Source organism: Cystoisospora suis, assembly GCF_002600585.1.
Source record: "Cystoisospora suis strain Wien I chromosome Unknown contig_877, whole genome shotgun sequence".
Taxonomy (NCBI): Eukaryota; Apicomplexa; class Conoidasida; order Eucoccidiorida; family Sarcocystidae; genus Cystoisospora; species Cystoisospora suis.
In genome coordinates, this window is record NW_027153678.1 from 1 (window position 1) to 25,456 (window position 25,456).

Sequence of the window (25,456 nt, forward strand, 5' to 3'; positions counted from 1 at the left end):
GCAGCGGCTGTAAATCCTCCAGCTTCAGAACGTCTGTCCCGCAGTTGTCCCGCGTGCCGTCGAGCTCTGGGAGTGGCGACCTCACGGCCCTGCGACCAGCCGTCCCGCCGAGCTCTTTTCTTTGGTGCTGCACAAAGAGGCTTCAACCGCCGAACATGCAGCGGCAGCCTACCACTACGCATAGAGACGTACAGAAAGGGGCAACAGATCGCATCACACAGTTCCAACCAGCATGAGGGCCGCGCTCTCGCAGGCGCGCCGGGCAGTTGTAGTACACGAGAGATGAGGGTGAACAAAAAGTCACCTGGTTGCGAGGCTGCTTCTTGGTCGCAGTTTCCGTCCTGTGCCGCTTCAGCTTCAACAGCTTAGCTGTCGTCGGTGCGTTCAGCAGCAAATCGCTTCCCTCGTCCGCTACTGCTGTTCAGTAGCCCCGGAAAGCTGTCACAGACTAGCACTTAGACAGTGCACACGATGAGGCGCCCGCAATACCCGTTCCGCCGGACTTCGCTGGTTGCATTAAAGCTACGGCAGGGCGGAAGGCACGCGAGTGTAGTGATATTGGGGCACCCGAGGCGCCTGCCGGTGAACAACGTAGTCCCCGGCGGAGGGAAAGAAGTACGCGGAGAAGGGCGACCGCAACGCGACCCCGGTTCCAAGGCCGCGGGCTCGAACGGGGTTAACCACGTTGGCGGCAGTCGAATTCCCCCGGGAAGTTTCATAGGACGGCGCAAAGACTCTCTACACACACTTGTACGGCAACGACACGGCACGTGTGCATGGGCCGCTTATCGTAGAGTCGATAAGAGAATAACATCCACTGAATGTGTCGATGCGAAGCAGGGTGGCGCTTGAGTTCGCGCTCTGGACCGGATTCCTGCGGTTCCGACTCCGGCTTCTGTATTCGTCGCTTGCGACGCCGGACCCGTTGATCGATCGCTCTAAGGCTCATCGCGTTGCGGCACAGCCACCGATGGCTCAGTCCGTTGGGCCGCAAGGCCGGATAGAGGCTCCCTGGAAGCTTGCATACACCAGTAGACGTTCTCTATCACAGGAATCTACCTTAGTGGGGCACTCCTGCATGCTGTTGTCCTTGTTTTCACCCACCCGGCTTCTCGGGATAGTTGCCTCAGAGTACGGTCTTCGGCTCCCTGGATGGAAGCACTAAGGGGGAGGACGCTCGGTTATGAGTGTACTTCCTATCTCGGAATGGTGGGATGTCCCACTCGTGATACACAAACTTTGGCAGGCGATACCAACCAGCAGACTTGATCGTCAGTACCGGCGGCCCGCACGATGAAGACACTATGGGACCTGGTGCAGCTGCCGCATCACGGGGTAGGTAGAGTCTGCGGTCCTGCGACGCCGCCGCGCCTTAAGTTTCTACGCTCGGAACGCTTGAAAAGGGCGTCGAACAAACATTTTTTTTCATCATAATTTTCAATTTTTCACTTAAAATTAATTTGACTTATCAAATCTAAAAAACGCTCAGACCATTAAGACGCTGGACACGGAGGTTATTTGTCTCGGTGCTTAACTCACCGCCAGATGCGCCCGCAGGGTATGCCTCAGCCTTGGCCAGAATCTGACCCGAGATCTAGGCCGGACCACCGGTCTGAAGGGGATCCACTGAGAACAACCCTCTACATATGGGAGCTTCCCCGCTGGGCGCTTGCGGAGACCGTTGCTGCTACGGAAGTGTGGTGAGCACTGTTATACCACAGCTCACCGCTTGCCTCTCGACAGAGGTGCGGTTATTCCGGTAGCAGGAGACACCGGAGATCAAACTATCTCTCCGGTGCTTACTCAAGCCACATGGCCCTCGGGCGTATGTCCCAGCTGCCCCAGCATCGTCACCGGCGCTGAGCGAAGAACCGAGACACACCGACTGGTTGATCTTTAGATTTATTGCCGTCGCGAGCCCGCCACTCGTACGCGCCCCCTCGCCCTGCGCGGGCTGCTGAAAACTGGTTGCGCTGCAACACCACCATGCTTCCGTGGCGGCTGTTTTGGTGAACTCGCGTTGCGCGTGTTGAGAAAGGCTCCAGCGGTTTCTATCGGGACAGCATCTGCATCGTAGTGTGACACCAGCAACGACAGACTTACGGACTCACGGCGCCGGTGCGCGGGGCCATCCCCCCCACGCAGGTGTCAACCCGGTTTACAATCGCCTCCAGGCACCCAGCCGTGGTTCAACGTGCCCGCCTAGAGCCAGTGTTACAAGGCAACAAAGTACAGACTCTTCAGTCGCCTGTCACTAACACAGGTGGCCATATCAACCGATTGCCGGCGGATCCCCGGAGCACGTGGCGGCAATAGCGTGACCCATAGCCTGGTTTCCGCTCAAGAGCAAGGAACTGCCCGAGTTTCGCTGTAACAGCCAAGACGGCGAAGATCAAGAGTGGTCGCTCTGCTTTGGATCTGTGTCGCGCCACGGAAGTGAGAAGAAAAAAATGAATTTGTTCACTTGCAGGGGGTGAATTCACATACTCCTCTTTTTTTGGCACCGGAGGGGTCAGCCTAGCGTATCCGCTATTCGAAAAGCGCCCTATTCAAGGGATAACCTCGTTATGCTCACGGCGGTCCGGCTGTTGTACCATTCTCAATCCTTTCGTTCCTGCGTCTCGTAGGCCCGAGTTGGCGGCAAACCGCATGCAACGAACAATGAGAGCTCTTGAGATCGGCTGCCCCGGGCTCAATTGCTCCCTTCTCCATGCATCCTGGCGACCATCCATCATCGGCGCTACGCAACAGCCGGACCTCGAAAACATGGTTCAGGTTTTCCCATTGTTTCGGTTGTTTGAGTAATGTTCAGGTTCCTGTCGTACGGTCGGTGTTTCTTGGTTCGTGTCAATTCGTCGCTAATACCAAGTTCCTAAGTTCGCATCTGGTCCCTTTCCTGTTGAGCTGGCTGGTAGGTCTAGCTCCATCCGTATCTTCCTCCGTTGCTGCCCCTTGTTCTGACGTCGGAACCCGCCGGGGCTGCCCGGCGTAACGTAGTGTTGATCTCGGCATGATTACGGAAGCTTTGGCGTCCTGGCTTTTGTGTTGAGGTGGGAGGCTAAAAAGCTGTATCAGGATGCCTGCATCGGCAAATTTTCGAAGCATCCGCTACCTGAACCGGTCTCCATGCAGTATGGGAGCTGGGGTCGGTGAGGATAGTGGTAATTTCTATGCAGATGCTTTCAGAAGAGCGGAGAGCAGACAAGAGACGCCACGCTCTCCGTTGTGTAGCTTCAAATATCCGAGTTTCCTTCTGGGCGGTTTTGTTGTCTTCCTCCTTTTTCTGTGCGCCGCGCCCTTGCCTCCATCCGTCTTTACAGCAAATGAGCGATTGGGGTTGCCATCGTTTCCACGTGTTGGGTCTGCGGAGGCCGCCCCTGCGCCCGAGGGTGCGACACCGCGCCGGCTCAGCGGTTTGGTCAAAAGCCTGGTACTCTGGGAACCCGTTGAGCGGTTTATGCCAAGCTTGAATATGGACACAATAGTGTTCGTTGCAGGTAAGCACCGAGGCGACCGGTCTGCAGCCCTACAGGCGACAGTTGACGACGTAATGATGATTTTTTTTCGCTTGTTTGACGAGTCGAAGACCTCATGGCCGTTACAGAGCTACGTCATGGAAGCCGCGCTGTTCCGTGAGCAGGAACGGTATCAGAATCAACTAGTGCAGGAGGAGATTGAGAAGAGGGATAGCCAGCAGGAAGACCCCGAGATCCAAAGATCGAAGATTTTAACCATTGAAGTCTATACACAACTGGCGGGGGCAAAGCGCCGGGTGCGTGACTGGCTCTTTGATGGAGACATGTTTCACCGCACTGGTCCGGAAGGACCGCGTTTGATTTCGAAAGAGACACTTTCTGAAAGGGACCTGGGGTTTCTCCGCGGTGTCCCCTACAGTGTCTTGCGGGTTGCGCATGGAGCGTTGGGGGAGAAACTTCCAGCGAGTGCTGAGCGTCTCCTCCGAGAGCTGAAGAAGCGGGATGTTCATACAGCTGAGGACATATTGCTGAAAACCAATTTTGCTGATCTCTTCGTTCTTTTCAATGTGTTTGATGAGACGTTTACCCAGATAGATATACTACGCGGATACTGGGATCAGTGGAGGAACCAAAAAGAGCATAACATTACACCCCCACTTCTTCCTCCGGGCGAGTGGACAGGGAAACAGAGTCTAGAGGAATCGGTCCGAGACAGCACGTTTCCTCCAACCGAGTTTCCTAAGTGCACAACAGTCACCTGTTTCATGGAACATACATGGGCGCAACGGGCATCAGACCATGTGATCGAGGTCCGGAAAAGTAACGTTAACTCCCTCAAGCTTCTTCTCGTAGGCAATACTGGCGTCGCCGACTACGCTGACCACAAGGAAAGGTCGCGTTTTTGGTATAAGTTCAAGCGCTTCTTTTGGGCAAACGAATTTGAACAAACAGTTAAGGCCTTGAAGTGGTGGCATGAGACAGAGAAAGCAGATGCTGTCTTCGGCCTTGGCGACTTTCTCGGATTTCCTGGGCCCACATCAGCTCGGGATGAACGATTTGACAAAAAGTGGTATGACATCTTCGTAAAGGTAAGGAGAGAACTGATTCTTCTCTCCGTGCATTCCACTGCGCTTTCTTTCAACAGGTACACATAGTCATCTGCCCTCCTCTTGACTGTCATTTTTCTGGATAGTGAGCAGTACGAGTGGCTCACCCCGGTGACGTATTATCCCGCGGAGGAGCTGGTTAATAATTGTGTCATGGGTAGTTCCTTGCGTGGTGCAGCAGCATTGATAAGACTAGTATGCAAACAGTATATTTTCGGAAACACATAATGAAGTTCGGCACCGTAGACGTTTCAGGTACCGGCATATGGTTTGATATTGCCTTCGTCGTCTCGTGGATGCGTTTTTCTCTTCTTCACTCGTCTTGTCCGAGGACACGGAGTAGCGGAGTGCGCTTATCTCATTAGCTGATGAGGGGTGGCGCAATGCAATTACGCACTTGCCAGCAATGGCATGTGACATCCGGGGAAGTTCGCCTTCAACATAAATGTTCTCAACTCTACGATGTACAGAAACGAGTGCGTAACAAGGCGGACTCGTAGGCATTTCATCTTAGTCAACTGCACGTCTCCGGAGAATGTCGCAGTTGAGTACGACAGCTTGGGGAGCGCGACGGTTTTTCTTGGGTCCTCGCGTCTCCGCGTTCATTATGAAGAGGTCTCTAGCTTCCGTGGACTGTAGTGTGGTGATCGGTATATGACTCGTTGTTGCTTGTTTCACAGGACGGTGGTCTTGATATTCCATGGCTCATGACCATGGGAGAGGAAGAGGGTTTTACGAATCCATCAGCTTCAATCCGTCACCATTACACAATGCAGCATCCGAATTGGTACATGCCAAATGATTTCTACACGGTAACGTTCGACTTCGCTACGAACATGACGATGGCAGATGGTTCCATCGAAGAAGAGAGGTTCAACGTAACCGTTGTCAACATGAACACATGGAGCCTCTTCGCCGGGAGTCCTGTTGGTAAGTAAGGAGGATTCGCTCACTCATGCGAAACATCACGTCTGGCCCGGCATTTCGGCTGCTTTTCTAGGACTACCGCCGTCACGAACACATGGGAACCTCGAATGAAGGGGACGGGGGAGTCGTAGTGGAATATGCTTTCATTGGTGGGGTATCTCACAGCAAAATGATCAGCTTGTTTATACCTTGCGGTTGTTGTGTACGACCTTTTACCACGGAGGAGGGTAGTAAACGACCGTCACAGTTGGATTAGTGAACTCTCGAGTGAAGGCGTAACTCACTTTGTGTTATGGGAAAACGAGTTCTGTGGTTGGGTGCTGCTCCTTTCAGCCAACAACATGCAGGCAATGATGCATCGGATGATGTGGCTGAGCGAACAGCTACACGCTGCGGTAATGCAGAACAGCACATGGCTGATTGTAGTGGGGCATCATCCTATGCTGTCGACGGGTGCTCAAGCGGAGCAAGGGCGTCTACAGCACATCGATGACCTTTACACGAATGGTCAACCCAGGGGCACTGAGGCTCTCATCATCCAGAAACTTCTACTTCACTATCAGGTCGATGCATATGTGTCGGGTCACGATTTTATCATGGAGTATGATACTATTGAAGACCTGGACAAGGACACAACGCTGGCTTTCATCACCAGCGGGTCAGCCGCGCGACTTCTAGACAAGGATATCGGTCGTGGCTGGTTTGGCCGCCTAAGAGGGTTTCTGTATCCGGCCCTCTGTTGGGCGGGTCGGAGAATTTTTTTTGCACTGCATCCTGGCGGGTGCAAGCCCGAATCTAGGGAACACGATCACCCGTATCGTTTCTTTGCCCCTCTCCATGGACACTACAAAGCCAGTGTCGTGGAGCGCGTGACAAAGGCAACTGGTTTCGCGGCTATGAAACTAACAAAGGAATACATGCTGGTGGACTTCATTGACGGGAAGAAACAGAAATCCGTTAAGCGTATAAATAAAAGGTCGAACAAACCGCAAAGAGATATTCATTTCATGGACCCGGTTGCCGAAGGGCACCTTCGCTACGACGAGCTCGAGTTTGACCGTGCAGCGTTCGCCGAATCGAATGCTGAACTCCTTGAAAAGGAAGTTGCGTTTGTGCGCAAGTGCCCTGTTCTAGCGGAGCGCATCAAGTTTTACGTGGAGGAAATCAATAACCTCGTCGACAGGTATGACGTGAGATGCATTCGGCTACGTATAAGTTAAGGCTTTGAGATAGCGGCGGGGGTCTCTGAGTACTTATCCTATACGTACTTTCTCTAGGAGAACGGTCGATATGTCTTGTGGGCTAGGGTGCTCGGTTTCGTTGTCTGTTTCAACTCAAGCGTTCGTGAAGATGGATGACTTTTATCCGTTACATAGGCTCTTCACGAGATGTCTCCAGCGTAGTATTATGTTCGTTCGGTCGTTTCGTGGGTATGGAACGCTGTACCCTGCGTCCGGTCAGGATACAGGGAAAGTACGTGAGGCTGGTGAAAGACAGAGAAAAGTGTGTTTTTTTTTTTCGTCTCGGACAGTTACGACGCACTAGGGAAACAAAAGGATGCCTACGAGGTCATGGACGACAACACGGTGGAAGTGTTGATGGCTCAAGGGGTGAACGTCATGTCAAAAATTACTCAGGCCAGCTCGGAGATGGATGTGCTTGCCAGTGATTATGCTTCCATGATGCGCAAGTACAAGGAGCTGGTTTCCGTCAAGAACTCCTCCCCCGCCGGAGACGATCAGCGGTACGCCGAGCTTTTTCAACTGGAGAAGGCGTTTGTGGAGACACGGAAAGTTCGGCAATTTACAGCCAGGCAGCTGGCCCAGAACGAAGGTATCCCCGACCGCGAAGGAGAAAAAGAACTGGAGCGTCTTATACTCCATATGCAGGTACTTCGAAAAGAGATAAACGCACTCGAAAGCAGTATCAAAAAGAGTCCACAGCTGGCTTCTAAGGAAGATAAAGATGATAGTTCGGCTTCTCAGAGTTTTTCACAAGGGAGTGGCGGGAATCCGTCAGTGAAGGAGCCGGACAGTTCCCTTGAGGCTCGTATTGAGAAGAAGCTGAAGCAGGTGCTTTTGCATGAAGAGACGTTGTCCACGCTAGAGAAGGAGGGGGACAAGGCGAAGCTGGGACAGGCAAAACGTCAACTGGACGTTTTGCGGACAGAACTAAAGGATCTAGAGGAGCGGTTGGAGACACAGACGAAGCCAATGAAGCCGTCCACTGCCTGGACCAAGTTTCAGCAACAGAGAGAGCTTGAAGCAAATCTCGAACAAATTCAAGCTTTGTCAAGTCAGATGAGCCAGCTTCCGGCGGAGCTGCAGGCGTCGGCAGAGGTAAAAACGCAGCTACAGCTGATTGCAAATCAGAAGGCGGCAATAGAGGATGAGCTGGAGGCAATCCGAGATGAGCTAGGCACCAGGAAACCCACCCCGTTGGAGGAGCAGTGTCTGGAGAAGAAGACAGAGCTGATGCGCATGCATGCGATTCTCGAAGAGGCGGCCCGCATGCCTACAGAGAGTTTGGAAACAGGGGGATTGAAGGAGACGGTGGAGGCGGCGAAGCAGATTGTGCCGCAGCTAGAACAGGAGTTCCTGCAGTTGGTCGATCAGGTGAAGGCTGAGCTGAGTGCGCAAGATGCCGTGTTCGCTGAAGGGTTGGTGACCCCCGGCGCAGAATCGAAGCGAGCAGACATGGGCTTGGGAAAGGGAGACGTCACAGCCGCGTTTGACTTGGGCGACAAGGGTAAGGTTGATGCTCTGATGCACGAGTATGCTGAAGTAGAACGCGCTCTAGAAACGGTACAACAGGCCTTGGAGATGTACAAGTCCGTGACTGGAGAGGAACGTAAGACGTTAGAAGAGTTCTTGGGGACACGCGAGGAGGTCGAGGCAAAGAAAGTGGCTCTGCAGGATCGTCTAAAGGAGCTGGAACAAGAGGTGAAGAAAGAAGCGGAAAAAGTAGGTGCCGGCACGGTGAGGGAGAAAGTGGAAGGGAGCCCGAAGCGACGGCTCATGGCCGCGCTGCTACAGAAAAAAGCAACGCCCTACCCGAAGCTCGACAAAATCGAAACAGGACCACAGGACGGCTGCTTGCAGATTCCCATGCTCGAAGCGCAGATTCGGTTCATCGTGGAGCCGGGTTTGAAGGACTTGACGAAGGAAAAGTGCGTCTTCGTATTCGCAAGTCAGGCATATCAGAGGCAATACAAGGTTTTCCAACCAGCGGACTTCTTCTCTCAAGGTCAGAAGGGTTTACAGACGATCCTTTACAGTGTCCCGTCGGTGCACGTGTCACGAGCTTGGAACCAGATGTTCGGCTCCTTACATCTTCACCGGTTCAGAATGCTCATGAAGGCGATGAAGGAAGGCATGAGGCAGGTGCAGAAGGAGTTCCGTGTTCTCAGCTTCAAGGAAGCTATCGAGGCCGAGGGCAAATCCGGGGCTAGTGAGTCATCTGTGCCAAGCTCAGATGCCAAAGATCGCTAGGAAAGACGAGCCGGACAGCCGTAGCCTGATGTAGGCCCACCGCCTGGGTGGTTGGGGGGGCAGGAATCCATCCCCATCTTCGATGATTATTCGCCGTCTTGACTTCTCTTAAAGTTTTGTTTCGTTTCTTGGCGTTTGTGTATCGGTTCACCGCTGTGCTGTCCCTCCTTCAGCGGATCACGTAGACAGAGCTTGGTTGCCACCGGGGTGCATCAGAGTGCGACAGTAACTGTTATGTATGTGTACAGTTGGAAGCAAACTTCTCATTTCCTGATCGTGTTGTAAATGCATTGCTGTCGGTGTGCTCTTGGATCCTGATTTTACGACGTTACATAGTTGGCAGCGATGTAGGGGAGAAGGTCCTTTCCCCGGTACGCTGACTTTGTATTGACGCCGGTGGTGTGCAGTGCCGTCTCCGTCAGGAGGTTTTTGCTAACGCCTGTGGTAGCCGGCTCACAGTTCTCGAGCACTGGCAAAAGAAACAACTAATGTTGACAGGGCAAGATTGCCGTTGCACGACGGGGGATAAGCTTCGGAATGTGTCTCAAAATTTTTTCCGCCGCAGGGCTCTAAGGAGGGTGGTCTTGACCTTCCCTCCAGCCTCCGACAGAAATGGAGACGGCGGGGCCTCGAAGCAGATTTCGAAGGTAAAGAGCGCAGTCCAGGGCTTTTCTTAGAACACTGCTGCCGACTTTTATGTATGTCTCGTTGTGCTTTTCCCAGCTTACCTCTGTACGGTACGTACATATCATCTAACGGTGTGGGTAGGGAAAAGCTCGACAGTATGGTTTGGTCTGCCACTCGCTGAAGTTTTTTTCTTTTGAAGTCGATCCACGGGTGCGGACTGTGTTTGCGGTTTACTAATGTGAATCTCGGTGTTTGCTTTGTGGTCGAGAATACTCTTCTTTTCGACGAAATCGAGAAGCACGGAGTACAGGTTGTGCAACTCACATTCATTGATTGACTAATAGACTCGGCGACGGAGCGGACACGTTTTGACACTCGCAGAGCGACAAGGCTGAAGAATGCAGAATTAGAACGTACCGTGCGGACATCCTTTCTCCGATGGAATTTTCGACATGACAGGTTGGGGCACCTTCGGTTCGCCAAGATTGAGTTGGTGGGAGAGAGGTTCATGCCCGCCCCATAGTGCTAGTTCTCTGGAAAGGCGGAGCGAGAGGCTGACCACGATTGATGCAGGCGAGATATTTGGACACTGTTCAAACGTTCAGTTTTGCCGGCAGTACCCAGCGCCGATCACTGTATGTCATTTTTCCGAGTACAGAACCTGTTGTGGGCTGCGAAGGAGCGCTCTGTTGGGCTTCGCGCTTGCCTGTCAGGCTGCCGCTGCGAGAGGTTCCGGGCTTCTAGCTCCACCCTCAGGCGCCAGTCGTGTGGCTTGCTCCTCCTCGGGAGCCTCCAAATGCATGCCGAACTTAAGCACTTCCAGAGGCGGGAAGATACCCCTCAGTGCAGTCAGGGCTGCAATAGACGATGTAGGATCGAGGGGTTTAGGTAGGAGTTGCGCTCCAGAACGGGCGGTTTCGGGAACGAGAGGGGTACTCGGCAAAAGCGTTGACAGGTGAAGGGGACCAGTCAAGAAGCTGGGGACCGGAGATGAGGCCTGTGGCCCCGGGTCGTTTGCAGGCCGCGGGGGTGCTGCATACAGAGGTAGACGCCAGAGACTTGTTTCGGGTTGTCAGCGACGGGAATGCACAACCGGAGTGGCTGCTGTATCTGCTTTAGTCAGCTTCATATACATACATCCAGAGGGCTTGATTGCCCAAGCCGGCGTTATTATGACATCGTCTAGGTATGATCCCTATGTTGATAGTGCCTGCTGTAGGGAAATATGGTAACTTCTTTCCATTTGTATGCATACAGGTTTCAGAAGTAGTGTTTTCGCACTGTTTTTGGAACCAGTGCTCGCTTGCAAGAAATAATACAAAAAAAAAAAGCGGCAACCGACTGGCAAAGGCTAATATGGAACGCGCACTTTTCAAGTCAGTCGCGGAAACATCTTTAGCTCGCAAACTGTGTGAGGTGCACTCTCCTTACCGCTTCCTCCTGTGAAGAATCTCCATAGTTTATCCGCGTCGATGCCTGTCAGCAGAGCGAACAGGGAGCCCAACTGAGGCAAGGCTGCTGGGGGAGCGAGTGCATTGTCGCTGCCAGGTAGATTTGTCATTGCCCCCGGCGCAGCTGTAGGCGTGCGCTCCGTACTCAGCCCTGCAGTCTCAGGCCTTTGCGGGGAAGTATTTTGCTCAGGTAATTTTTCCGGAAGTGACGGCAGTCCTGTGGCGCCCGGAACCGGCCTTTGGAGACTCTCTTGCAGCCGGTCGACTGAGGAATGATCCCGATTAGAAACGACAGCTTGCTCACCGCGAGAGAAAACCGGGTTTCCCGGTGCCCTGAGGGAGCCACTCGGAACCTGTGCATCTTCCATTCCTTGGCCCGCCAGAAACCACAAGTCCGGGAAGTTCTGCGTGCCGGCGGGATAAGCACGTTGTATATCCGGAAATGGCGGTGCCCCAGTTGATAAGACCGGGTCCCTCAACACGGGGAAGACCGGCGAGGAGAGAGAAGACGGGACAGTGGAAGAAGAGAGCTTCCCTGCGTTTATGGTGCTCGTCCGGTCCCATGTGGGACCTGCCGCTAGAGCTTGTGAGCTCTGCAGGCTAGGCATGAGATCGGGGACATGGAAGACGAAGTGGACGTCGCGTGGCTCCGTGCTAACAGATATGGGTTCAGTAATTCCGTTGCCTGTGATGTTAGCGGCGTAGCCCCTTGATGTTGGACTCTGGTAGGGAGCGCCGCTGGTCGGACCGTAGTAGTGTGAGGCGGAACTGCGCAGTACAGTTGAAGGCGCAGCTGCGGGTGCCGCCAACAAAGGTTCTGAGACAGCCGGGGAAGAAGCGCCTATGAGTAACTCTGGCTCCGGCGCTGTACTAGTCGTGTTCAGGAGTGGGTACTGACCGACTGGCACGGGGATGCTCTCCTGTCTGGCGCCCGGATCCTCTACCGATGCGTCGGGGCCTGAGTAAGGGGCGCCATGGTTGACAAATAAATGCAGCTTATCTTTGTCAAGAAAGGGATAGATGTACACAAGAGGGGGAGTGGGCGGCGGAAGCGGAGCAAGATCACCAAATTTGAACTCTATGGTAAACGACGACTTCTTCTTTTTGTCTTGCTCAGTCCTAGGCTGCGCCTGCGTTGCGTCTGTGGCATTGAGGCTCGGAGGCGGCTGGTCCTCTTGTTTGCCGCTTCTGCCCCGTCCATTTTCCTTGTCTGGCTGGTCCTCTTCGTCATTCTGAAGTACCTCGTCAACGTAGTCGTGTTCGAAACTTGTGTCAAGCTGCTGACCTTGCAGCGAGCCAGAGCTCGGTCCTTTCTTCCAGTCGCCGGCGTTGTACGGTGGCTCCAGAATATATCCTAGACTGGACAACGGCTCTTCCCGATCCGACACAAACGGCGAAGATACCGGACGTCCACTTGTTTCAGCCGCAGCGCCCAGCAGATCTCCGCGTTGCTGTGCTGCACGTTTCCCCGTACCTGCAACCACCCCAGATGGTTCAGGGCCTGTGGTGTTGGATACAGACCAAAGCCGTACTGGCGTATCTGGACTTACCGTGTCGTCAGCAGTTATCGCTCTTCTAGCTCGCTCTTCGGGAGACCAGCTGAAACGACTTCCGCTTAGACGCCGCTCTCTGAAGACGGGATCTTGGAACCAGAGCCCCTCAACAGACGATGTGGCTCCTTCACACGCGGAAGCTACGAAGGCTGGACTCCGCTGACTGCATGGGTACGGACAAGCCAGTACCAACCAAAAGAAGACCGCTAATAACTGGGGCAATGTGGGCAAGCCATGTCTCCTGCCGGTGCCGCGAACTGTCTTCCTGTATACTGACCGTCCGTGCCGCTTGGAACGACAACCCTGCCAGGTGTCGTCCGCTGGCTCATAACCGAGTGCGTGTCCGGTTACGAACGGTTTTTCAGATCGCTGGCTACGAGGATGGCGGATGCTTTGACATGTCCGTGCCATTGTCTTCGGGAGTCCGTCATTCTTTTCCGGCCATAGGAAGCTCTTTCGTTCGTCGCCGAGAGTCCTTCCTTTCTGTCCCCCAGTCCTGGGCACGGACTACTCTCCGAACTTGTTTTTGCGGCTGGCATCAGCTCCATGCGGCGGTATGTCGTCACTCGGACTTACGAAGCATGGGTGCTCAAACATTGCACTCCGGGATCTTGCACACGCGGCCGTGGGTGTTTAAGCGATTCAAAGGGAAAAGTAGTTCTACCTGTCAAGAGACCTCCGGGATGATGCGACACGGATAGTTGGCCAACACAGACCGGAAAAGCAAAAGAATAGTTGACGCGCTCAGTGGAGGCGGGTCTGGCTTGATGTACTACGAGCCTCAGCTCCGACGCGGCTTCTCCTAGAGAGAAACTAACAGGAAAGCTGTTAGCGACTACACTAGGAAACCTTAGGACTTGGGGCTACGTTCGGAGTCAGGGCTCATTCGGCAGATCGAAGGCAGCCGGTCATGGCGAAAACTTTTTTCTACCCGCAGCTCGAGCGCTCCAGGAGAGGCGATCGAAGTCTACTCTGGACACTATACTCACTTCAGAAAGATGGTGCAAGGCTTGCCGAATCGGTTGTCGCTGAGTCCAGGTTACAATCTCAAAGTTCACGTAGAGAAATGCGGACCTTACCAACCGCCACAGAAGTGGTCGAGTGGCGTCTCCGCGGCACACCAGGCAGATGTCACAGAAGGGACAAGACAGGCGCAGGTGTCCTGAACTCCGGACTCTGCGCACAAAGAACTTTTTTCTCTCTTGTACGACAGATCTCTGCAGCCAGCAAATGCCGGAGTCCTCGGTCCTGCCGACCAGCCCGCTGATAACTCCAAAAAAGAACTTCAAACGTTTCGGGCTCCGGATTCCACTTAGTCATCTGGCCAGGCGCCTGCAGCGGGAGCTCAAAAGCTGAGCCAGCCCGAAACTAGGATTGTTCACGAAAAAGTCCAGATGTCCGGAGTACAGTCCCAGAGACCACACTCCAGGAGGTAGAGCAAAAAATCAAAGTTCAGCACATGCTGAAGCCTGGTAGGCTGTAGCTTATGCATGTGGTACTCGGGGGATGTCAGTTGAGTGCCGTCAGGCCATGACCGGTAAACTCAGCATCGAAGTCCGCGTGGGCGGAAAGCGAAGAGCCATCCAGAGGATCGTCCAAAGTCGAATAAAGCTGGAAAACCGGACATCACAGGGAGCATCCAAGTGCTGACGCAGTCTCTCCAGTGCGCTGAGGCACTGGCTACTGACCACATGATTGTTTTCTCGCCACCTTGATGGTCACGCTCTTTCCGCTCCCGTTCTTGGAACCCCCTTATCTCTGAGCTTAGTCCGAGAGGATAGGGGTAGGGGACACTCATACAAGACGTCATCTACAAGCCGCCATCAACTTCCGGCCACTGCTGCAGTGTGTTCACTCTCATCAGAAGCGAGGATTCAAATGCGCGCACGGGCTCCTCCTCCTCCGCAGCATCTGGCTGCTGGGGAACACCTGTAAACTGAGTTTGTCATCTTGGACACCTGGACTGGCGGTAGGCCAGCTCTGAGGTGTGCTGTGACGGAGCCACTTTCGGCACCAGTTGCAGGACGCTGCTTGGGTCAGGCTTCCGCAATGAGGCAAGCGACAACACGTCTTTTGGAGTCCGACCGAGTATCAGACGAGGCGGGATCGGTAGTAGTTGGCGGTGAGGACGTTAGGAGGCCGAGGCTCCAGTCTCTATCAGAGTGAACGTGGGGCCCTCACCCCAGGTAGACAGCGAGAGGCACGTCGCCGAACGGCGAGAACAGCCGCTATTTTATGGCACACGAGCGACATCGGGCTGCGTGCTATCCAAAGCAACGGTAGAGGGAGAGTGAACATGTGCTCGACCTCCACGTTGAGCGTACGCTCGATCGGCTTTCAACCGTCGTGGCTTACTACCGGCTAGAGGAGAGACCAGCTAGGACCAGACAGCCACACCCCTTGTGTAGCTGTCTGCTGTGAGCTCGGCTCCGTCCAATGAGCAGAGACGAGCGTCCAGCGCATGCGCCCGAGTTTGTCTCTGGCCCACAGCTGTCCAGGGCAGAGATCGATGGGGTACCTTCATCGGTGTTGTCAGCGGCCTTCTTTCCCAGTGCCATTGTGCATTTTCTCTTCTCTGAGACGTCTCCGTCTGCAACGGAGACTGTCGCTCTGTCGGAAATGGTGTAGTAAGACAGCTCAGTGAAATCCGACGTCCAACGATTCAAATTGGCTTGCTCTCCGCGCCGTGACGGCCTCGCAGTTACATTGCTTCACGCCTGTTTATCTAGGAACCTAAACCCTTGTTTTTCTCCGTTGAAAGGAAGTACTTTCTTCCCTTCTAATAAAAGGTTCCGTGCGGTGTCCCTTCTCTTTCTTCGCATCGAGCGAGCCCAACTGCTTTGCATGCAGTTCCGGAGACTGCCGGTCTCACAGTTGACAACATCCGTTGGCTACTTCTGCGAGCCCCACTTCGTCAATCTAATGCGCGCCTCGGACCGGGCGCAGGCCGCCTCCTGACGGCGCCCTTGCGGTCGTAGCGCACCAGAAAGGTTTCACCGGGATACACAGACGTGGCGGAGTTGCTGGAGACACCGCAACCGCTGCGTCCGTCTTCGGTTGTGTACTTGCATCTTAGCGCAGTGGTCTTATTCTGACAGGGGCCTTCAGAAAAGATGGCAATCGGCGTCTCTGTATGGCGACTGTCACCGGCTCATGTGCCGGGCATGGCACGTCGTACCGTCACCTCCGGCAGCTTGGGGGCTATCCCAGCAGTGTACGGCCTGGCGCGTACGGGCGTACAGTCCCAGTCATGGTTAGCCACAACGGCGCACATGCTGCATCCAACAGACAGAAGGTTCGCCTCTCTATCCTCGGGGTGGCTTGGGTATGACCCACGGAAATTGTCTGGCCAAATGCCGAGGTGGGACACCGCCGCTCCACCGTTGTCTCTTCCACCTGGTTTCAAGACGTATGTGATCCCTTTGGAGACGCACCGCGAGTCGAGAAGTGGAAGCTCCACGCTAGCTCCGTACGCCCAACAGAAGAGTGATGGTGGTACCTGCTTCTGTCGGCGCTGTTACAGCTGTACGAACGACGCTGGCAGACCGACCGCACACGTGTCTGCGGATTCGTCTCAGGTGTTTCCCGGCAACGCTAATCTAGACGGGCGGAAAACGGCTGAAAAGAGTGGCGGACCTGCGTCTTCCGAGAAGTGAGAGCCAGCGACATCAGGCGACACGAGTCCCCCTTTTGCTGGACATGTTCCAATTCTTTCTCTGTTTCAGGCTTCGCGCTTTTCTCTAGAGATGCTTGCTGTCAGCTGTAGGCGAATTAAAGCGGATGAGGACACTGTATGGTCCCTGTCTCGGGCGCTAGTGCCATATTTTATAGGCGTTACCGCTGTCCCCGGGATAAAGGAAGACTGAACTCAGTAGTAAATGGCTGCCGTCAACATGCCCACAGTAGCCTTGAAAGCGCTTCGGATAGATGCAGGCCTCCCCTTCCACGGCGCCTGGTTTCACGGGCAATGAGGGGCTTCCGGGTCAATGAGAAGTCGTCTCAGCTTATCCACCCATATGACTCACTGCGTCTCGGGTTACGCTGTCACCTCGATAAGCTGTCCCTGCTTTCGTCTATTCTCATCAAGAGGTCTGAAGGCTCCGTTACAAGGCCAGCGGCACTAATGGTACTTCTTACCTCCCATGCTCACTTTCAGTCAGTAGTATAAAAGAGAATCTGTAGGCTGTACTACGGTACATGAGCTGGACTTCCTGTGGCGTCAAGCACTGCTACAATGTTGAGCTGCCGCGTCAGTACCAAACAGGCGCCCCGAGACGCGCGATGTACTTCGCAGCGTCGGCAGTGGGTGGTGTCTCCTCTCCTGGGCACGAGCAGTGTGTGCAGGAATACTCTGGTGAAAGACAAAGGCCCTTATGGACGGACTCACTACAGTCCAGCGCATAAAGAAGTAGCCCTGGTGTGCCGAGAGTAGTCTACATTCATGATTCGAAGGAGATGTAACACCAGGAGATACGCATACTTGTTTCGAGCTACATGCTCTGTGACAACGTACGCATTTTCTCATTCTGACGCCGTGGGCTCCGAAACTTCTTCGTGTCTCTCCTTCTGCAGTTCGGAGAAGGTGCATTTAGTTGCTCCGGGATACGAATGGCCCGTTGGCCTCTGGCTTTTAGGTGAGAGTGGGCAGCAGCGTGATGAGTGAGTCACTTCCCCTACATTTGCGACGGAGGGAATCGTGATTTGCAAGCGAGATCCGTAGCAGCACAATAAACACTTGTAAATCCGTAGGCCCATGCTTTCCCTGCCCCTTTCCACCAAGTCGATCTGTGCTATGGCTTGTTCACTCCGCTTCATCGGGCGAGTGTCGTGAGTTCTGTATGCTACAGTTTAATTGCGGGCGCCTTCGTGCACACCTGTGGGCAGTAGCATAGCTCGGACGGAAGCCGAAACGACTTCTTTTCTCATATCCGTTGGGAAAGACGCACCGCCTGTAGGCCCGTCCGGTGAGTTGGGTAGCTGGTGGCTTGAAACGTTTGCACGGCAGACCATCCGGGGCAGGCAGCTCGCAAAGCAGCGCCAGCCCGGGCTGTTGGTAGTTCATTGTACTGGTGTCGTGAGACTGCTTCAAGCGAACGCATCCGAGCCGCCGAATACACTGGTCCGTCCTACGCACAGGAGTAAGAGCTCTCCAATGAGAATTTCCGCCCGCGAGCCCACGCTGCCGATTCCGTTATTGCGAGCTGTGGGACAAGAGACTGTTACACGTATTCCGACGGCCTTCCTTCGGCGAAACCAAGAAGGTTACTCTGCTGACGCAGTCTCCCCCATGTCTTCTTGCAGCGCGCTGCAGGCCCTCTTATTTGAGTTTCTCTTTGTTGTGGTCCGCTTGCGCATCTCTCCCTGACACACACTGGAGTAGAGACTTGAGTTCACTTGTAAGCAAAGGCAAACTTCTTCACGGTTCTCTCTTCTCGCAAGGATTTTGGTTTCTCAGCGTGCAGCGGCATGATTTTCGGTCTTACATGCTGGGGCGGATACACACGGTTGACCCGAAGTGGTCTTTCAATGACTGATTGGAGATTTCAGGGAAAAAAGCTGCCTTCCACAGATGAGGAGTGGGAAGTGGAGTTTGCGCGGTATAAGGTGAGGAGCAGCCGTAAGTGACCAAAGCCAGTTGAAGTACAATGCCGGTCGTGAACGTCTTTGTGAGGTACAAGGACCGGCTTACAAAGAACATTGTCGTCGGACTCGGCGTGAGTACCTTCTTTTCTGGGCATCCTATGAGCAACGACTTCTTCACGCGTTGCCCCGGTGGCTCTGAAGCTTATTTCATTCTGTCTTAGAGTCCGAGAAATGGTGCGGCTTCCAAGGAATAACAGTAGTTGAGCACATTATAGGTTCGTTTCACTCCCTCCCACGCCTTCATCGAGGCAAACAACGAGATCCCAGGGCAACCCTGCACCGGGCAATCGTCCGGGTTTCGTTGCCGTCAGCTGCCTCGCCCTTGAGGCTTCCCAACGAAGGGGATCAGAGGCAGCTGGTGCAGGTCGAGGCTGGTTTACCGCACAGACGTAGACTGATGAACTACTGTACCTTACGCCGCGGGACCGGGGCGGTCTTCCTGTGCGTTCTCAGTGGGATTTCCATCCGCGAAAAGCACTATGTGGAGATGTGTTGCTCAGGAGACTCCGGAATACAAGAAGGTGCACCACGGTATTTCGATGGAAGAGTTTCAGGAAATCTACTTTATTGAGTGGTTTCATCGTATGCTTGCTCGCGCAACTGGCTTCTTCTTCGTTTTCGGAGCGGGGGCACTGGCGGCTGCCGGGGCTCTAACCCCTCGCCTAGGAGTCCGCCTCGCAGGTTCGATTCGGACAGCCGCTCTGCAAACAGCGTGGCTCCTAGATGCCATCAGTCAGGGATACACGTCATTGTGTCTGCAGTACAGCACAGCCCGTGGGGAGACGAACTTGTAATGGTCCGAGCCTGGAAGCTCGGCCGACTCCAGTTGCACCATGATGAATGCCTATGTGGCTTTTGGTTTTGTCGAGGGGGGCCTGAGTGAATCCGTCACCTGATTTTACCCTTACAAGCTATTTCATGGCGTGGACTTAGATTCCAGTTACCTGGAAGCCTAGGGGGGAAGCGGACAGCAGCTAGTGTAGAAGTCGCGGCGTCCCATGTGCACTCAGGTTGCTGCTTGAAGTGTGCATATGATGCCTCACGAACGTCCAGCATTTGTACGAGCGTCGACGTGTCTACACAGTCTATTTCATAGGTGATGGTTCCCTGGTGTCTGTAAATCGTCTCAAGATTGTGTGACAGTTCCTTTCCCCTATTCAGTGCAGCACTCCTGTTCCTTCCCCAGCAAGCTTTCAGTATGGGACTCTACCATATCCAGTCGGTTGTTCTTTACTCATCTATTCGGGTGAACGCGTCGTTCTTGTAGCCGAGCCTCGTACCGTGATACTTTGCTCTTGTCGCCTAGTGACGTTGCTTTCCAATCAGGCATAGGAATGCTAGGAGCTGCCCAGGGACTTGTAGGATGGTGGATGGTCAAGAGCGGGTTCTCCGAGCCTACGACAGAGAACAAAATGCCAAGGTAGCGTCAGCAAGAAGAGCCACGGGGTGGAATAGCTGTCTGGCCTGCCTGCGATATATGAAGGAAGGCACAGGGGAGAAACAGTTGTCTGTTACCGCCGAAATCCAGGCTGGCGGCTTCAGCACTTTCGAAGATCCCATGCAGTAGAACGCGTGTGGCGTCTTGTAGGTTCCCGAGTCACAAGGACCGCGTGCTGCGGATGGCAAAGCGCAGCTATCGGTCTTTTCACATATTCTCGTGAACGGCACATCAGAGACCGAGTACAGGAGGCGTTGCTGTCCCGATAGCGTAGGTACCTGGTTCCGGAGTTGCTGCGTAGCGTCGACGCCTTATAGGGTGCACGACGGAACAACGCACGAGCCGCACGTGCATGTCGTTTGTGAAAATAGTTACTTGTCGCATATGCGCAGACCATTTGATAGTAGGCACAGTCATAACTGTAGTCTCTCTCGCGCCTCAAGTTCCAGGCCGGGTTCCAGTCGCAGTATTCTCGGCGCGTAACTTGCGTTCGTACGTCCGTGCAGGGTTTCCCCATATCGACTGGCGTTTCATCTGGTCACAGCCATGGCGCTCTATTCCCTCGTCACGTGGCATGCGTTCTCTGTTTTATGTGCACCTGTCTCCATTGGGGGAGCTGCTGCACGTCTCTCTGCCAAGGGTTGTCGGGCAGCCGCTGCAGCTGTATCCGAGGCCGTACGCAAAATCAGAACTCGCGCTCGTCTTATGGGCACCTTGCTCGCGACAACACTTGTGTCCGGCGCTTTTGTGGCGGGAAATGACGCCGGCCACGCGTACAACACTTGGCCCAAGATGCTGGACGAGTGAGTCGCGTAGTGACCCGTTTCTCGAATTGGAGGTCGAACGTCGCAGTACGGGAAGCACTGTGCTCTCGCTCCATTACAGCACGACCTGCCGATGCAACTCTTGATCCGCTTCTGCTCTTACACCCAGAATTACTAGACTGGCGTCTCCTCGTCCTTATCGTTTTTATGTTTGGTCGGACCGTTTTCCTCGAGTTCGCAGCTCTCGAGGGAGAACCCCTGAGTGACGTGGCAAAGAACCCTGCCTTCAGTATTATTGTTGCAACCGCGGCAGCCTCAAAACATTGCCTAGGAGCGCCGTCTATGCCATGCCGCCATGGCTGTGAGAGCGGGAAACCTGCTTCCCTCTTTCTCTCTGGCACATTGCTGCTGCAATACAAACAGCTGTTACGCTATGACGTGGTCTGGTTTCGAGAAAGTCTGGCAGCTTCGGAGATTGGAGCCAGCGGGCAAGGATATGTCTCGTTCATGTGCTAGAGCGGCTCATTGACAACGTGCTCGTTTAGGGGCTGAGAAAACTTGCTCTGGATGGTGTACCACCTTAGGTATCTGCGCAGCCGTGTGCGCAACGAGCTGCCTAGACTACCTCGAGTGGGCCTTCTTCAGCACGTGACTGAAGCTGTTTCTCTCGGCGGAACTGGCGGTCAAGCCCCCGATCCAGCCCAGTGCCGTTTTCATGCGGACGCGTCCACCGCCAAGCTCTTTACTAGGAGGCGCCTGATGTGCGCCACTCGCCGGGTGTGTGAGGTGTTTCTGAACCCGGACCCTGGTATGCAAATCTGTCGCAGATAGCTCGTCACGACAGCTCTCGCACGCTCACCGTCCATGCTGCCAATATGGATGCTTGTCTTTCAGCTGGGTGCCTCCGGAGGTGTTTCAGGTGCCAAACCAGCTGATAAAGATCTGCGAGTCGACTGCAGTCGTCCAGTTCAATCACCGCATGCTTGCTTATTCTACGTTTCTCGCCTCTGGACTTCTCTTTCTTACCGGGAGGCGCCTTCCGTTGCCGAAGGAAGTGAAGGTACGCTGAGAAAAAACGCGAAGCCCTGGAAGGCATGTCATTCACGTCGGATTTGTGCGTAGAGGCGCAAACAGTTGCCGGAAAGAGCAACGAGCAAATGAGTTTCTGTCTCCGAGGTCTTATGTGCCGAGTTTCTCGTAGGTACAGTCCGAGGCGGCGAGTCAGCAATTTATATCAAGGTGCATCTTGTCCTTTCAGCTGCCGAGTCTAGATCCTGATTCGTGGTCCGCCGTTTCTGCTCAGGCCACGAATGTCTCAGTGATCTTGTATTACCTTTTCCGTTGAATATGTCCACGCCTGAATTCCGGCAGTGCCGACTTGCTTCAAACGCGCCACTCAGCAGGCGACAACTTTGTACTCGTACACGGCAGTCGACTTTCTTTGTTTCTAAATAGACAGCTGAGCGAAGCGTGTCTGGGGCGCTGTGCTCGGCCAGTCGTCTTCCTCTCGCACAAACCTTTCTTCATCTGTGCTTGCTCACTGTTCAGCAAGGAGTTCTTTTTTTTTTGTCTCTGATATGGCGGCAGGTAGCGCTTGGCGCTTTGCATGGTGCAGCGCTGGTCCAGCTGTTGCTTGGCATCGCGACGCTTCTTTCTTTTGTGCCTACGGAGCTAGGCGTACTTCACCAGGTAAAACTAGAAGCCCGGTTAACCGAGAGTATAGTGTAACAAAGGGACTAGATGCCGGGCACGGTATTGAACACGCGGTCTCGGCTTGGTACGTGAGCTCAGTTCTGTCGGTGTGCAATCACACGGAAAATGGAAGTCCGCGAGTTGGGAGACAGTTAGGGCCGTTGCACGGTGGGTCTCGCGTGCTGTGAACGTTAGGTCTCCTTAGTGGCACCGCACAACAGTAGCCCTCGCAATAAGCCATACCGTCTCATTTTCGCCATCTACTCGGTAGAACGCGTTCATGTGGTGCACAATGAAAAAGCGTATGTCCGATCGGCAGCTGGCCGACACGCGACGTGGTTGCACATCTGTTTGCCATCTCCAAGTTACAACAGGGCAGGTAGGTTACAAACCAGGGTGTACTTGCACAGATGAAACACCAGCAAGTCTAGAAGCAGAAATGAAAGCAAGCGAATTTCGTGTGTCTACTGGTTGATCCGTGCAGGGAGGCGGAATGGCTACACTGACCGCGCTTGTCTATCTTCTCCACACGATCTCCCGAGTATCCAACCGATGTCCTCTTTAGGCACAAGTCGTGTCGTTTCATTGTAACCCGCAGTGTCATTTTGACAAGACCTGTGTGTATTGCTTCGAAATTCGAGGCCCCGGGAGACCATTTCTTTGTTCTTATCCGGACTTGGCTCTCCATGATTGTCGCTCCCTGCGGCTGGGCGTTTGGTTGAGGGTCACCGGCCTCGCCCGGGGCACCGTCTTGTATGCTCCGGACTGTAGTCCATCTGGCGATAGTTCTCCACTTTTTCTGTGGCAGTCAGTTTGGCATGCTGTCCTGCATTCTGGGACAAGGCTGGTGAATCCGTATTCTTGCTCGGAAGATACGTCTTCATGAATGATGGGACAAAGAGGCTACTGAATCGCTAGAGAAGAGGAGTCCCATGCTCTGGGGGCCACCAGCTTTCGCTGTGCAGGCGGTGCCAGAGTGGTGAGCCTCATTGATAGTGGCAAGTCATGCGAGTCCGGTCGGAGCTCGGCTGCTGGCAAGAGGCGCCGCAACCGCTAGTCAGCCCAGCAGGTTAGTTTGAGCCAGTTGAGCGGCCTTTCCGTATCTGGCTATGAAGTGTAGGCAACTTGAGAGAGACGCGCCGCAGGCGTGTACAGGTTTTGTAGAGGGGTGAGGAAGGTGGGATCTGGGTATGGCGAGGAGGCTTTTCTGCATCAGCGGGCCAAGAACCGGGGCAAGTAGAAATCTAGCAAGATAGGTAGCAAGCAGGCACATTGGTAGACCCGTGAGAGATGTCAAAGGACACACCCAGAGAGCGTAGGAAAAAGTTAGACAGTTCCGAGAACAACAGGAACAGAGACTAAGTGGCTGCAACGCGAAAAGAGAGTACTCAAAGGCTGGTTTGCTCGAGGGGCTCCGAAACCAGTGAGGATTCGAAAACAGAATCAAGGGCGATCTTGAAGAAAGCCAATAAAAACTGGAGTCGACGAAAGGGGCGCGGCAAGTACTGGAACAGAAGGAGCACGGCGCCACTGCGGGGTGACGGAAACTCGGGAGCATCGAGGAAGGGCTCCTCTGTCCCGTCATCTGCCGCGCTGCTGGGAGCAGCCACTTGAAAGAAGCTAGGAACCGAGCGAAGACCCGCTGAACTGTCAAACGTGTGAAGGGAGGGGACGTCTTCGACATGGCTAAATCGTAGACAGCGTCGCGTGTGAGGTGTGAAGAGTGGCAGAGAGTGAAAGTTGAGTTTCAGCTGAAAAGGTACTTTTCTTTAGTGAAACAAAGGACCCCAGAGTACTACCGTCCTCGATATACACCCTGCAGGTCACTTGAATGGTGGCTTGTTTCCTTGGTTCACCCCGTACTGTTCCAGAGTCAGCCAAGAATTCCGGAGAAACAACTGAGGGAGACTAGCAGGTTTCAAACTGAGTGACCCCGCACAGCAACTCACGTGAGCAGCGTCTCGGCTGACATGCTGAGCTGATGCTCCAGCACTGAGTCGCCCAAACCCTCTGGGAGCCATACCAGTAAGCATGGTCACTGCCAGTGCCAAGACCGAACACTCAGGCACGACCCCCTCTCGTCACGTAATGCCCTTTTGAAACTCTTTCATATGCACTACAACAGCAGAAAGAACCGTATGTACAGTCTGCTGGGAATTGCCCATTCGAGAATACCGACGCCTGTCTCCAGGCAGCCGAGAACGTTCTCCCAGGGATGGTAGGGGGCCGCTGGAGTAGCGCTTGGAGCACGGTTTGAAGGAGGCGAGTACGGCTGAGCACACCTTCAGAAGATAGCTGCAGCTCGTGGCTTTACTCTGCGCACTGCAGTGGCCTTCCCTCATCATGCTTAACCACGAAAAGAAGCATTCCTCCACGCGCGCAGGTGCCTAGGCGAGCTCCGGCCCGTCGCTCGGTTGAAAGTTCCGCAGGGCACTAGAGCTCTTCCGTCCGTTTCCATGCAGAGCCGGGGCAGGAGAGAGAAATGGGCCGCTCTTCAAAGTCGCTTCTGCTTCTTACGGTGACCGTGAGCTCAAGTCGTCCGAAGACGGGGCAATGTCGCGAAGAGTTGGCGCCTCGCCTCGGCAGCGGGGGCTGTGCGTTGCTTTACAAAGTTCAACAGCAGGGCTACGAGGTATCGGAGACCTCTTCTAAGGAGCAGGAACGGGTCAGTAGAGACCGAGTTGGGCTCGTGGAGTGCTCAAGAAACGGGGCCGTAGGGGCGTTCCGGCGAGTACGGGTTCTCAACCGCAGCTTTGACTGCAGCAACGTGAGCGGCCTGCAGGGGCTCTTCAGTTGGGGGCGCGCCTATAGGTACAGGACAGAGGACTCATTGTCCTTGCAGTCGAACAGTAAAGAGCGCAGCATAGAGACCTCAGAATGTGGGCCCGCTGGCCGTGAAACCGAAGAGGTAAAGTACCACCAGATCGAGGACGGGGTAGCTACACACACAGCCTTCGAGACACCGGACGGCTTCCGGCCTCGAAACCCAAACGTCGTCGCATTGTTGTCCGGGCGGCGAGCTGGCAGTCGAGAGCGGCGGAATCGCGTGTGATTGTTGGTCACGGCCGAGACAGGGGGACGTGACGGTCATTGCTGGGGAGAGCGATAGGTAAAGCTGCCGTAGTGAACTCCTGGCTGGTCAATACTTCCTGGGGAATTCTTGGGGCAGCCTTTGAGAACCACCTGGGCCCCCGAGGGACTGTTTGCCGTTGTGCTCGGGAGGCCCGAGCAAGGGGCGCTGGGAAGAACCACCCGGCGGGTGCAGTAGCACACGGAGTCCGGAACGGT

The 25,456-nt window shown here is 54.4% G+C and overlaps 3 protein-coding genes across 3 annotated transcripts; 2 read left to right on the top strand and 1 right to left on the bottom strand.

Moving 5' to 3' along the window:
* Positions 1–1,871: 1,871 nt before the first annotated feature.
* On the top strand, positions 1,872–9,691 carry CSUI_002095 (inner membrane complex protein imc2a). Its single transcript, XM_068062297.1, has 4 exons — positions 1,872–4,564; positions 5,263–5,512; positions 5,843–6,692; positions 7,041–9,691. Exons 1-4 carry the CDS (start codon positions 3,077–3,079, stop codon positions 8,998–9,000), a joined length of 4,548 nt encoding a protein of 1,515 aa, XP_067925717.1. The 5' UTR covers positions 1,872–3,076; the 3' UTR covers positions 9,001–9,691.
* Positions 9,692–9,853: 162 nt separating this feature from the next.
* Positions 9,854–14,256, bottom strand: CSUI_002096 (uncharacterized protein). The gene is made up of 3 exons (XM_068062298.1): positions 12,629–14,256; positions 11,059–12,552; positions 9,854–10,659 (listed from the first exon to the last, which is right to left on the bottom strand). Exons 2-3 carry the CDS (start codon positions 11,684–11,686, stop codon positions 10,337–10,339), a joined length of 951 nt encoding a protein of 316 aa, XP_067925718.1. The 5' UTR covers positions 11,687–12,552; positions 12,629–14,256; the 3' UTR covers positions 9,854–10,336.
* A 933-nt stretch (positions 14,257–15,189) lies between these two features.
* CSUI_002097 (cytochrome c oxidase assembly factor cox15) lies at positions 15,190–24,060 on the top strand. The gene is made up of 11 exons (XM_068062299.1): positions 15,190–16,100; positions 16,210–16,283; positions 17,204–17,265; positions 18,087–18,248; positions 18,775–18,955; positions 19,601–19,694; positions 20,219–20,515; positions 21,371–21,536; positions 22,064–22,165; positions 22,653–23,237; positions 24,040–24,060. Exons 5-10 carry the CDS (start codon positions 18,814–18,816, stop codon positions 22,731–22,733), a joined length of 882 nt encoding a protein of 293 aa, XP_067925719.1. The 5' UTR covers positions 15,190–16,100; positions 16,210–16,283; positions 17,204–17,265; positions 18,087–18,248; positions 18,775–18,813; the 3' UTR covers positions 22,734–23,237; positions 24,040–24,060.
* Positions 24,061–25,456: the final 1,396 nt, after the last annotated feature.